Source organism: Chaetura pelagica, unplaced genomic scaffold, assembly GCF_000747805.2.
Source record: "Chaetura pelagica isolate M959 unplaced genomic scaffold, ChaPel_1.0 scaffold105, whole genome shotgun sequence".
In the NCBI taxonomy this organism is placed as follows: Eukaryota; Metazoa; Chordata; class Aves; order Apodiformes; family Apodidae; genus Chaetura; species Chaetura pelagica.
This window is the reverse complement of record NW_009953393.1, coordinates 2,433,958-2,448,312: the sequence shown is the minus strand read 5'-3', so window position 1 is coordinate 2,448,312 and position 14,355 is coordinate 2,433,958. Positions and strand designations below refer to the sequence as shown.

Genomic DNA, 14,355 nt, shown 5'->3' with positions numbered 1-14,355 from the left:
GTGAATAAAATAGATTAGTTGTTGACCTGCTCAAAAGCAGCCCCATGGAGAAGGACCTTGGGGTCCTGGTGAACAACAAGTTATCCGTGGGACAGCAATGTGCCCTCATGGCCAAAAGAGCCAATAGTATCTTGGGATGTATTAGGAACAGTGTGGCCAGCAGGTCAAGGGAGGTTCTTCTCCCCCTCCACTCTGCAAACCTTGCAAAGGTTGTCCAGAGACATTGTTGAGTCTCCATCCTTGAAGATAATAAAAATATGAGCAGAAGTGATGCAGAGTTCTTTGCTCCAACTGGACCTGTTTTGAGGGTGGACTACAGACCTCTACAGTCGAGAACATCTGCAGGTCCCTTCTAGTCTATGGTGATTGGAATAACTGAAATCATCAGTATGTTTTGGTGGAAGGTACTTTTACTGGAAGGTAGTTTTACCAATTCTTTTTAAAGGATTACAGATACAGTTTGTCAAGGTGTATTAAGAAATAGGCTATCCCAAACTGTTTCTGAATCAGCATTCAACCAAGCAACTACCCTTAGAATCTAGAGGAATCCATTCAAATGCAGGAGTTTGGACTTGAGATAAAAGCAGTGGTTTATACCTATAGAATAATGAAGATGTCAGAGATGGCATAGAATGACTTAAGAGATCATTGAAAGTAATAACCTTGTTGAAAAATAACTCAGAAGTTTAAAATGATGTGGTTATTTTGTGTAAGATGTATTCTGTAAATATATATATATATATATATATATACACAAGTTAAAACTGCAGACAGGCACAGAATTAGTACCACAACCAGCACTGAGCAAGGACATCCTACAATAACCAGGCCTTGAAGAAGGCAATTAATCAAGAGGCTTAGAGAGTGTCTCATGTAAATCACCAACCTGGCAGAGGAGACTTGAGGTCTACCTAAGGAATGCAGGAGGTGATGAAGAAGAACCAAAGTCAAGATTTATGGCTAAACCAGTCTGGGGCAGTTAAAGCTGCGTAAGTTGCAATACTGTGTCCTTTAGGTGAAGTGAGCTCATTGTAATGTCATTATAATACTAAAAATCACACCCCCCCCAGGTCAGAAAGACCCCTTCCCCTGAGCATGCGTGATAGTAGAAATAGTGATGTAAACACATTATGTTAATCACTAACCAACCACTATAAAGAGGATGAACTTGGAAACTTACTGTGTATAAATGTAATTAAAAATCTCCTTTGGTGTGCTTGATTTGCGGGAAGGCATGAGCTGTATGCACAACCAAAATGGGAGAAAGGAGGAAGACAAAAATACATCTCTATTGTAAATGCAGTTCATAGCAAGAAAAATGCTTTTGCTGGTGTGAAGTCATTAGTAGCCTTAACCTGGTTACACTTGCAGGCACGTGACTGACTGTGGTAACAAAAATTGTTGAAAAGTACTTTTGATGAACTGTTTTGGTTTGAAATATTTTAAGCCTTAATTTATGGGCTTGTTTCTTAGACATACTCAAATACTGTTCTTTTATTACTTCAAAAGTCCTAGTCTTTTTACTCACTGATCCATACAGTAGCTTCACATCATAAAAAGGCCAAGCAAAGACTAACCAATTTTAATTTAATCTTTATTTCCATAAATCAAAGTTACACTTTCAGTGGTTAGATCCTTTTGTTCCACATTTCTCACCCTACATAAACACGTACAGTAGTTACCACAAAATGTGCACCTATAATCTCCTGTATTTTTTCAATCTAATCCAAGTATCATTTGCTAACAAGCATTTATAGTTATTTTCTCCATTTATATGAAATGGAGATAAGATGTAAATTGATAATGTTCTATTTGCTGCAGGTCCAGCTAGTGTTAGAACATGAAGCAGCTTTAAAACTCAATAGTGAACTGTTAAGTAAATAGCTCTGTAAAAATATCTCAAAGGTTCTACACAGTTATTTCACACTGCACTACAAACAGGATGAAAAGCCTACACAGTACCGTCTATTTTATTCCACCCACATCTCTTCATTAAAAGGTCTTATATTCGTACCCTTTAAAGGCATAATTTGTGCAACTGTGAATTTAATGGAATAAAGATGCTGACTGCTAGAACTACTTCTTGAAGCAAATAAATACTGTCTTTCATTAGGAGGCCATAATATATACTCAATCTCTGGACTGGATGAAAAGTGCAGAATGCATAGTAGTTCCTATAATGTCCTCTATCTAGAATGTTTTTACAGAAAAATACTTCTAATTTATGCAAAAACATACTTATCCTCGCTACATAAAAATCTCAAAGAATCATTGTATATTCCTTATGGAGTCAACTGGAGAATACATTTTTCTAGAGTTGTAAATACCCTCTCTTTTAGAAAAAAATGCTTGATATCTTTGGTTTGCTTATATGCTGGGGGAAAAAAAAAGTTTTTAAGGTAATAACTACCTAATTACCTGAGGTTCATCTTTCATTTCTTCTAACACAAAGTTTTGACAAAATTAGCTGTTTGGAAGCCAAAAAGATAATTTCTCTACAAAACAACAAAACATAAAGCTTATTATAGTGCATATTAAGACAAGGCTGTTTTAGTAAAACTAACTCTTAAGAATAGTTTAAAAAAAAACACACTAGTAGTCCTGTTTATTTCAGAATTAGTATTCCTACTTGTTCTGCATCACCACCTTCTTTACAAATATAAAGCATTACAAAAATATTCATTATTTTTATATTATTCTGTTATTCTGTGTTGTATTTTGAAAAAGTGCTTACAGAGGCAAGTTTAACTGCAAATTCATGTCCTTCCAGTTGCCTAAAGCCTTTATCCAGTTGCTGAAAACCCTTGGTCAAAATAGACCAACGAGTTAAGACAACTTTCATTTTTCCTTCTAGATCTGCCTTCCCTACTTTTACATTTTATGTCAAATTAACAATCGATTGAAAAGTACAGTGTGTTAAATCGCAGATTAGCAATACAATAAGTTCTAAATAGGAAGCTTCATCTGCAGTATAAGGCCTTGAAAAAATTTTCATTGCTTTCATTTTTTATCCTTCTTCTCATTATCTAATATTTTATATTCATCTAACACAGCATGGCCCGTTTCCTTTGCGGTTCTCTTTACAACAGCTTTGATGCCAATATTGTCAATGTTAAATGCTGTCACACCAACATTGATTGCAGAATTCATAGCGTTGTCTGTAGCATGGCCAGCCTCATCTCCGTACCTTGAGAAAGACAGCAGTTGTATAGATACATAACTTAGTATTGTCCTTTTCATTAGTATTTATTTTGAAAGCAAAAATTCAGCCATTACCAAGAACAAATAATAAGCACACAGCCTGAATTTTTAAAAACTAAAATTAAAAATTACTAAGCAATTTGAGTAAGAACTGCTCCTCTATCAGACAAATTATTCTTTTAAGATACCAGTATGTTTCTGCTCTTTTTCAGCAAAAAACAACCCACATTCCTGTATTTCTCCTTCCTTCCCCTCTAGTTTTGAAGAGTAGATGACTTATCCACAGAACCATAATGGGAATGGTAGGAAGATGTGCAGAGGGAGGTTTAGGTTGCACATTAGGAGATTCTTCACCTAGAGGGTGGTGGAGCACTGGAATAGGTTCCTCAGGGAAGCAATAATGGCACCAAGCCTGACAATGTAAGAAACATTTGGACAACACCCTCAGGGACGTGGTGTGAACTTTGGGGTTTTCCTGTTCTGGGGCAGGAGTTGGACTTGGTGATCCAGGCTGTCTAAGGAGTTGGCTAAGCCACCATCTCTGGAGACATCTAAAAAGACAGATGTGGTGCCCGGGGACAGGGTTTAGTGGTGGATGTGGCAGAGTTAAGGTAGTGGTTGAACTTGATGATCTTGAAGGTCTTTTCCAACCAGAATGATACTGTGATAAGAAGTGTGAGGGGAGGCAGGAGATGTGTGCAATAACCCCAAAGTACTTTTTTCACCTATGTTCTTAGGTAAAACTCCCATTGCCCCATTTAAGTTCTCACAGCTAGATTCTTGCAGCTTTGAACCTTCTCAGTCAGTACCATTTACTCAGGAGGAGGGAGCACAAACACTGTCCTGCCTTCTCACTTGTTACAGAAAAAAGGTCTAGAATTACCTCAGGCATATTTTCTCTCAGCTGGTACTACCACTGCCGGAATACTGCTTGGCTACTTCTTGTCCTTTATCACCTTTGCCTGTGTCTACCTGGCATAATATGACACTGTATTTGGTGTAACAGCACCACACTGGCATGTTAGTTCAAAAGTCCCAGAAGCAGACTTACCGAGGTGGTGCACTACTGGTTCAAGCACATTAACCCAGTCTACACCATCTCCTAGGTACAAAGAATTGCTGACACAACTATGTTCAAATATAGAAAGGTCCCTACAAAAAAAATTCCACTGTGCAGTAAAAACTAATCTGAATTAACCTGAAATCAAACCAGTAGCAAAGGGGAAGGTGGGAGGGAGCCAGGAGGAGGATAATTTGAGTCCAAAAGGTTCAAAGTTATATTGAGGATTTATTGAAAATTACCAAGAGGTAAAACTGTCTCTCCACTGGGCTGTGGGTCCAGCTTCTTTATGTTTTAGGGGGAAGTCAGCAGTCTCATATTAAATACTCAAGTGTAAAGAAAGTTACACATCTACATCAGTAGAAAGAGCAGACTGTAGGAGGATAAGAGCACTGTAAAAATCAGCAACTCCAGCCATTCCAAGCAGCCAGACACTTCCCCAGACAGTGCTGTAATTGGACAAACCAGGCCAAAGAGAAGCATTTCTGGCAGTATCAGAATCCCAGCAGTTAACAGAGTTCCTTTTTCTCTGTACTTCTTTCTTTGAGGATCTCAAAATAAGGCTAGAGAGAAACACAGAGTATCAAAGAATCTGAAAACTACTGAAGTATCAGTACAGCAGCCATGGCATAATGGCTGAAACCAAGAATTAAACTGATTTAAAATAATTTGTGGGGTTTGTTTTGGTTTTAATTCTCTGATAAAGTAGCAGCCTTGAATGACCAACACCTGATTTGCAGATCACACAATTAATCTCACAGCAAAAGAGCAGTATTTGTCAATTTGATTAGTTATTTTCACTCACCTCAGAAACATCATAAGCCAGTTTTATACATCAGTGAAATTTAAATAAGATTGTTGCTGATCCAATACAGTTAGATTAACAATTTATTAATATTTGATAATTGATTTTTTCAGTTTGCCTGTCTTAACTGCATCATTTGTAACTTCCTTTTTCTTTTAAGAAAAAAGTTGGCCTATGCTTTCCCCCATTTTTGATACACAATACATGTGTGATGAGCATCTCGTTATAATTTCATCTACAAAGGTACTGAAGCTAAGTTTCGGCCAGTTTTTGTTATTTTAGAGACAATGTAATGATGCTCCTTTAGCTTTGTTTCCATTAAGTGGAATTCAGCTTGTTTATGGAAGCATTTTGAGTGTCAGAAATCTTTGTCACTGAAACAGAAACGAGCTTCCAAAAGAGATGTTATGCAGAATTTTAATACATGAATATATATATATTCTAAAAATCAAATATCAAATATTTTCAATTATAATTAACTGCAACATTTAATTACTTGTTTTTCAGTCTTAGAGTCTGTTGATTGCTGATCTCTGTATTTTCTATTTTTATATCTAAAACAAAAACATGAATCTAAATGTGTGAAGAGTACCAGTGCAATACCTCCTGACATTCCGACTGCAAACAAACATTAGCAATAAAGCACCACTGACTAGAACTGCACTATCTAGCCTCCTATTTGAAATGCATCACAACACAAGCCTGAATGCCGATCCACTTACTACTGTATGCTGATGCTTAACATATTACCTTCTGCCAGCAGCCTGTATGCCCTTTAAGTAATCCTTTTTAAGATCTGTTGTGCTACTTACCCCAGATTCCATTTCACCTACATGTTTTTGCATACTCTTCACTCTGCTATACTTACTGCACTTTTTTTGAGGGGTGCATTTCATACCTTTTGCAGTTATTTCGTTATATTCCCTTACTCTTCACAGCATCTTCCAGTACATGCACTCAACTTTTTTCTTTCCATCTTCTTAGTAACATCTCTAAAGACCAAATATGACTGTCCTCTTCCCCCACTATCTTTATCCAAGGACATCTGTATTTTGCAGACAAGGCTATCCTATTACTGGTATTTATGCTTTAGCTTTCCTTATATAATTTTCTTTTTTTGTGCCTCTTCACTTTATTCAGACCTGCTGATTCTGTCCTGCCATTTTTCTTCAGATTTGCTTAAGTTTACATAAATTCAGGATCAGAATGAGATGTTTAAACCAGTAACTTTTTTCATAATGACACCATACTGTACAGCAAAGATACAAATCTGAACAATATTTGCAACATAGTCTGCAGCTGTAATGCTTCTAGAAGAGAGCTAAAACATTACTTACCACAGTAATATACTAATTTCATATTTTTACTTACAGGAGATGCTCATTACTGTGCACTTAGCAGCTTATCATGTGTTGCAAAATTAGAGCAAAGCAGGCATTTCAGTTTGCTTCCCTGCACTTTCACCATCTTTTTTTTTTTACCTAGTATTCAGACACAATGACAATGTTGTAGAAGATGAAACCAATAAAAACATAACTTACTTGTATTTGACAGTTTTTACAGTCTCTGTTGAAACACTTTTAGCAATGCACTTTGCTGCACTTTCCAAACCTTGCCATACTGTTGAAAACCCTGTAAAAATGAACAGCTTATCTGAGTTCATAGCACTGAAAAGTATGTAATGAAAAAGAGTATAAACGATTTTTATTACCTTGAACTCCACTTGCTGCCACCACCAGAGCACCATCAAGAGTCGATTTGCCATCTTTATCTTTCTTAAGGGATTCTGGAACTAATTTGCTGCCGTGCTTCTTCACATGTGGAGCCAGCTCCTTTCCAACACAGCTTGCTATAGAACACACTCCCTCAACTACCATAAAACAACAGTATGCAGATTATTTAGTGATAACACAGAACAACTTTCTTTAAAAGTCCTTACTCTAACGAAAAGTAAGCTTCACTGAAGTCTGAATGATAAATTAAATATGATTATTTAAAAGACAGACTTTGATCCACACTAAAGTACCCAACTGACAGAGAAGCAATCTTATTTTTCAGATTCTGCACAGCTCCAATTCCTAAGAAATTAGTTAAGTTGGTCTTATGACTAAACAGCATTTTAGAAGAAACACATACGCGTCACATTCTCTAATTTCAAGAAACTGTTTTCATTGCTTTGTTAGCCCTAATAGGGAACAAGTTGTGTTTCTTTTCTGACTTATCTCTGGGAGAAGTCTTTCTTACAATCATTCCAGCTTTTTCAAATATTTTTATAACATCCAGCACAATTTGCTTTTAAACTTGGAAGAGTCACTAGACACTACATACAAACATTAATGAAAATAAGTAACAGAATTAAATTAGTGAGAGCTGCTAGGATTACCAAGCACCTCTAAACACCAAACCATTTCCAAGTGGAAGTTTATACACAGGCCAATAGACTTGCTTCAGGTGTGCATATTTAAAACCACGCACACACGTTCACTAGCACTACTATATTAACCAACAGTAACAGTACAGCTTTAAAATACATTGTTATCAACTTAAGAATAAACAGATTATTGCAGGCCAGTCCTTCCTGTATTCAGTGGGTAGAGAAAACTGCTCTCATTTTACAGAATATTTACTATTTAAGGCAAAAATATACACCATGGAATGGAAATTTTTACCTAAGAATTGGCTGACTTTCACAGCTCCTCCAGTAGCCTGTTTTGCTACATGAAGCCCCTTTGATACAGTTGGGTTGACTTGCAGAGGTTTTTCTTCCGGTTGAATGTGTTCTCGCAGTTTAGAAGCTCCTTTGTGGATAGCTTTACCAGTATATTCTGCTCCTTTCATTAGGCCCCAGCTCACCCAAGATGCACCTTCAAGGCAAAAATTGTGTGTATTAGAATGTAAGAATTTACAGACTATGATTCCTACAGCTTTCCCTCCTCTGCCTCTGCAACACTGACTTTAGAAACATTCCTGATGGCACAGTCTGCAATTATACTCTTTCCTAAGCAGAATTCCTGCAGTGATTTCTGCTCTTACACCACCCATGTTTTCAGTTCCCTTTATTTAAGTTTCATACAGCAAGCACTGGATCAAATGTCAGCTTAATACATGTATTCAGTTTTGTAATACGTAGCCAAGCCCCAGCTGGTTCAGAAGTGATAGAACTGCACTTCTCAATGCCATAAACATTCTGCAAATGTACAACCAGTCCTTTCCCTCTCCTAGTAGATTCATATTTATTACAATCACGTGGTGATCATTAGTATACTCCAAAGCTTCTCAGGGAAAAAAAAAAAATTGCTGCAGAAATCGCAATAGATGCCTGCTTTAATGTAACTGCTCATACAGGACTAAAATTGTTCTAACATAGTAGTTTGAGTCACAGGGGGCAATATCCTAATATATCATCAAATAAGGAGCCCAACTCATTTGCAATGAACAAGACTGGCAGCAATGGATTTATATTCTGCACTGTTTTCACAAAGCCCACCAAAGTATCCTTTAGATGATTACAACCAGAACTGGCAAACAACTACTTATAACCACTCAGCACATATCCATTTAGGTAAAAACACTGTTTAAATGATACTCACAGAGTATCAACACAATTCTCTTTTTACAACAGTACCTGACAAGATTCCATGGGCGACTTTCTCACTCCATTCTGGCAACTCTTTCTCATTTTCCACTCCTTCAGGTTGTGGTTGGATATGTACAGTCTGAGACAAGTTAACTGCATCACTAGAGGCTTCTGAAGGCTATTAAGTGAAAATAAGCACCTGAGAATCTGTTTTGCAACATATCGGGATTTCTGTTTTAGATATTATCATACAGGTCCATTATCAGGAAATGCTCACACTGAGTATTCCTTCAGTAAATGTACAGAAATTCAATGGAAATTTGTTATTCAATTACTTTCACAGAAATACTATGTATTAAAAAAACACATCAGAGAGTATAGGAGTCTAGCATTTTCTGTACACTTTCTTCATCCAGTTACAATGAAAAGATTTCACACCAATGTGGCCATGAGGTCAGGTAATTTAGTAAGGAAAACTTACAGTACAGATTAACTATCAATAAAGATATGAGACTTGCCCATCTATCATTTTTATCTTCTCAGAGGGAAGCCAACTCTGTTGTTATTCAGTAAAGCAACTGCAGTATTTGGTCTGAAAGTCCAGCTGCACTAAAAGAATACAGCTGTTCTGGTTGTTTTGCTCCTCATCTTTCCCTCTCAAGTTCAAAAATAAAGGAGATTATTCATCCTATGTGCTGCAATGCTTTTGCAGACTGGCACAGCCAAGGAACCCATGAAGCTGTTCTTCATACTGCTTCCCATTCAACATGGGGTTCATAGGTTCAGTGTGATTACTTGTCAAACACTAGTAATTCTGGAGTAGATGTTGATTATTCAAACATAGCAATGACCACCACAGTCTGGTTAGTGTTTCTAAAAAGTGCAACATTGGACAGCTCACAGAAAATGTGTAATTAGACTTTAATTACAGAAAGCAAAATAATTGTAATAGATTTAGGCTTTGGCTAGGATTCTATTTTTAAGACTTCTCCAATGTAAAAGTAAAAAAAAAATTTCAATTATTGAAAACACTTCTAGTTAATGAGGGACAGTAAGAAAACCTTTTTTCTTCAGTCTAGAAGAGTCTATATGAAGGCATTAATAGATGAAACTTATGAACAGAATGCAACACAGTATTGAATAGCACTTCATATTGCATGGAATCCTTGGATTCCTCTGAAATTTTTACTGGAAATACAAAATATTGTATTGCATAAAGACAGCTGTGTCAGTAAAACAAAACAATTGCAACATTAACAGAAAAGAGTATGTTGAGTCTTGGCAAGGTGCTAGGTTAACAATGCATCACTGATTTGTATTGTATCTTCATTTACTGCTTGAGATGAGTGCAAAATCTCAGGTTTAAGAAACATCCTTAGCCTTTGACCAAAACAATTTGAGGCCTGGGCAGGAGAAATGACCTTAAAACACAGCTACAACTAAGAAACCACCACCACCACCACAAGAAACTAAACTATGCTCTAGATATATTTTACTTACACCACTTTGGGTCATTATGTAGAAACACATTCAATGAGATTTCTAAGGACTTTGCAAAGAAGTAGACATAAGTTGTCCAAAAAGACAGGTGACTATAATTACATTAAATATACTTGCTAATTAGATCCTCATGAGTACTATAAAAAACAGATACCTTAAATGGGCAACAGACTAGGCTTTGCAGTATTTGCTCTATTACAAATTTTTTTACAGCTCCAGAAATCTGCTACTAATTTGCAAAATGTGGCAGCCTGCAGTAATCAAGCCATCTTTTAACAAACAAAAACAAATTAAAAAAACACTCAACCAAGTCTAGAATCTCAGTTCTAAAGTGTTTCAGTGACTATAAAATTCTGGAATCACTGTCCTGGAATTTACCTGGACTTTGTGGCCAGACATCTGTTTAAATTTATCTTCAAAATGCACTTTCTCAGCTGCTGGGAGCTCTGAAGGTAACCCTACTTTCTGATGGGATCCTGGCACCTGTGACATTGTATCAGGGAACATTAACAAAAACATGGCATTTTAGGACAACAGGCAACTAATGAGATTCCAATTTGAGCTACTTCTACGCAGGAAGGTTACAGAATTTTATCCATGAAGTCCTGCACTGAAACAACACCTAATTCTCTAGTACTTTTCCCTGGGAAGGAAAAATTAGTGGCCTCCTGTGCTAGTGAAATTCCCTGCAGAACAGGGAATCAACAGGATTTCTAACATAGCAGAACTCCAGCCATAAGGCATACTGCAAATGGGTCCTTCATCATCACTGCATTCAAGTCTTGGCGATTGTATCTTTCATTCGATTGTATCTTTCATTTAAAAATACAATGTTGCTGTGAGCTTTTAAGTAGTTATTGACTAGCATTCCTCCTGAAATGGTGGTCCAGTGCTCACACAACAGTATTTACACCTTGTTGACAGTCACTATCTTATTGCACCTTTGTTAAACTATGTTGGTTTATATTTTTTTTCTATTTTCTCTATCAGTTAATATCTTACAGCAGTAAGGCACCAGACTTATCTATTTTGAGATCCCATTTGAAGGCAGATTTTTGAGGTACACACTATATTAAAAGGTCTTCTCTGAAGCAGCTTCATATTTTGGAACTGTAAACACATTTCAGCTCAATATTCCAAGAATGGTATAATCAAAACTACCCAGACAGTGTGCACCTGTATGGACACACTCATTGGAAAAAAACAGACTTTATCCCATCAGAAAATTTAATTTCATGTTCTTTTATAGAAAAATTACAGGAAATATGCAAAATAGTCTCAGATTCCATGCTGTGCTTACAATTAAGTATTTTTAAATTTGTCATTCCATCTCACAGAGCCTACAGTTTCATTACTAGGTTGCTTAATCTTGGCGACTTCATCTATTTCTCACTGGTGAGGTTACCAAGCAAGACACACAACCTGGCTGTTTTACACAACTAAATGTAAATGGGAAAATGTACTGATGATTAGCACCTTTCCTTATTGGCTTAAAAGAGGCAGGCCGGGAATTTACCTGGATCTGAAGGTCAGACATCTGTTTTAAGAGATCCTCAAAGAGCTCTCTGTCAGCTGCTGGAAGTTCCGAAGACAGCACTATTCCCACATAAGACCCTGGTATCTGGGACATTGTGTCAGGGAACATGTAGACTCCAGTATTGCAGCACAGAACGGGAGACTGGTTACACATTAGAGGATACAACCAGTCACAAACCTACAAAAGATAAGTACATAAAGGAATTAAAGGATTTTTTAAAAAAGAAAGGCAAGGAGAATGTATTGATAAGCACAAAAAACTTAATTTCCATAAAGCTGAATAAGAAAAATAAAAAAGCTTTATGTCATCTTAAAAAAACAACCAACCAGAAAAAACAACCCACATGACTGTGGAAATACAATTCTTGATTAGCTCTGACAGTCTAATATAGTGAAAATACTAATTTTCACAGGACTGTATTTCAGGCTTGTAGCCCCTTAACTGAGGCCTATTCTTGAGGCCTAGGAGTAGAGGCAGATGAAAAGTACTGCCAAACAAGTCAGGATTCACAGTGCCTGTAACTTCCTGTAAATCTCAGGACAGGTTTATATGATAGGATAAGGAGAACATATGGCTGACACTGGCAGACTGTTGAAGACTGGTGGAGGTGAACCAGCAGACCCAAAACCAGGAAGCAGTTTTTATTTGTTCCTCCAAGCCCCTTCACTCCTTAGATTTTCAACAGCCAATCTTTGCAGCAACAAGGAGATTCTGAAGTCAGTAACAAGGCCAGAAACACAAACGTTACAGAAAATGCCCACATGAAGCAAGAATTAACTGAAAAAAATCCAAATAATGCATCTTATTTGTAGTTAACAGTCCAGATTAAACATGGGCCCTCAAATTCCAGATTTATCAGTTGTCCTAACTGTAATACCTTACCACTGGTTGAGACCAAAGTGGGCAGTGCACAACCTCCTTTTACACTGACATGCTACAATAATTGAATCAACCTGGTTTTTCTAGGTGAGGAAAGGGAAGGTGAATTTATGAAAAGAAATATTAAGTCAACTCCTTTAGAAAACAAAATTCACCAGAACAGTCAGTAATTGACTACCTTGGAAAGACAGGTAATTTTCACAGAAAAAGTCATAGTGTATGTTTGCAAAAAACCATAATTCCGACAGCTACATCATTCGTATTATCAATGAGATATTTAGGCTCAGAAGACCACATGTTTAAGAAGATCACCTCTTAAAGTTTTATGACAGCTCTTGAAATTTAATTAAAGGAAAAATTTGTTTTCTTGTTACCTGAAGAAACGCAGGCGGACGATTCTGGGATGCCTCACCATCTGTGTCCAAGAACTTCACAATGCGTAGATATCCAGGATATGAAGGAGCACTAACCTGCCCATCGGGAGTCACAAAGAATATTTGTACTCCTTGGGGAATCATAATCAGCTCATCTGCATCCACTCCCAGGTTTTCAAGGGGCGGAGGCTGAGTACACTTCCTGTAGTAGTCCTCACCTACAGAAGAAAACTCCCCAGAGTCTGTGCCATAAGACACAGTAAAATGGCCATTGGTAGCTTGAGGTGTGTAGGCAGGAGGTGCTTCATTCGGCAGACAAAGAGGTTTTGCAGATGATGGACTCATAGCTGGAATTTGCCCCTGGCTCACCATTGCAATGTTTCCATCTGCTGCAGGTGGCTGACTTGGTACAAACAGAGATTTAGGAGCTGGAGGTCTTTCTTGCTTTTCTTTGGAAGGAATGGATGGGTACAACTTGGGCACCCCAGCAGGCACATCCACTGCAGAAGGACTAGCTTGTACAGGTGGAGTATTTTGTTCTAGAAGGCCAAGTCGAGCGTGAACATTTTGGAGGGTCTCTCTCATCTGCTGCTGCATTTGCCTGGCAGACTCCCACTTGGACCCTACACATGCAGGACCCTGTGATGGAATGCTAACTCCTCGGAGCAAATGTTCAAGTCCTTGCTTATAATACTCTCTTGCCTCTTCCTTCTGACCCAGTTCATCTGTATTCAGTCCTTTACTGATAAAAATAAAGGCCTTCCTGTACTCTTCATTAATAGCTTTAATATTTGCATCTTCTTGCACAACTGGTTCCTGTAGTGGTTCCATTACTGCAAATTAGAATAGATTAGTAGGAGTATTCACAGATGAAGCCAAATTTTACCTTAGAATATAATGTCTTCTAATTGATTTCTAACAGTGACTATACTCTGTGTATTTGCAGAAAGCTATCTAGTTGCTTGTTATAGTGTCTGGTACACTACAGTTATCTCATATTAACCTTCAGATTTTAGAAGACATGATTCCAAGTCAACTCTACAAGCATCACATCTCGTTATGTTACAAACAGGTATTTCTTAAAAGTTAAGCATCAGAAGAATATTAATATGCCTGATACTAAGCTCTCAGTCTTAAAAAAGTATTAAGATCAGTAGCAAATGATGGAGTAAAAAAACAACAACAAAGTAATTTTACTTTTTATAATATTTTCAAAACAATCTCTAGAGCACTAAAAATTCAGCTAACATTTTGTCTATCTAAATAAACTTATAAATTCAGTATTTTTAAATGTAAATTATTTAAGGGAAAGTACTCAGACTTAAATCTTGATAGACTGCAAGATCAATATGTAACTGGGAAGAAATACTTTGAACAGTTAAAGCTATGCCTTGCAGAATGAAAATGGAATTACTTATTTCC

The 14,355-nt window shown here is 37.0% G+C and overlaps 1 protein-coding gene across 2 annotated transcripts; it reads right to left on the bottom strand.

Annotated features, from left to right (window-relative positions):
- Positions 1 to 2,809: 2,809 nt before the first annotated feature.
- SPG20 (spastic paraplegia 20 (Troyer syndrome)) lies at positions 2,810 to 13,764 on the bottom strand. 2 transcript variants are annotated; one of them, XM_009998334.1, is made up of 8 exons: positions 12,934 to 13,764; positions 11,660 to 11,857; positions 10,522 to 10,626; positions 8,692 to 8,821; positions 7,736 to 7,930; positions 6,778 to 6,936; positions 6,608 to 6,698; positions 2,810 to 3,187 (listed from the first exon to the last, which is right to left on the bottom strand). In XM_009998334.1, the coding sequence occupies exons 1-8, from the start codon at positions 13,762 to 13,764 to the stop codon at positions 3,001 to 3,003; spliced, it is 1,896 nt and encodes a 631-aa protein (XP_009996636.1). In that variant the 3' UTR covers positions 2,810 to 3,000. The 2 variants fall into 2 exon arrangements, with proteins under 2 accessions (XP_009996636.1, XP_009996637.1); XM_009998335.1 differs by lacking the exon at positions 10,522 to 10,626.
- Between the last annotated feature and the right edge of the window lie 591 nt (positions 13,765 to 14,355).

Excerpts from the sequence above, each read along its gene's own strand:
- SPG20 (XM_009998334.1), bottom strand. The coding sequence starts at position 13,764 with ATGGAACCACTACAGGAACCAGTTGTGCAAGAAGATGCAAATATTAAA. Across the intron at positions 8,822-10,521 it reads TGTCTGGCCACAAAGTCCAG|CCTTCAGAAGCCTCTAGTGA; the intron begins GTAAATTCCAGG and ends TTCACTTAATAG. Across the intron at positions 3,188-6,607 it reads GTAAAAACTGTCAAATACAA|GTACGGAGATGAGGCTGGCC; the intron begins GTAAGTTATGTT and ends GTCTTTCTCAAG.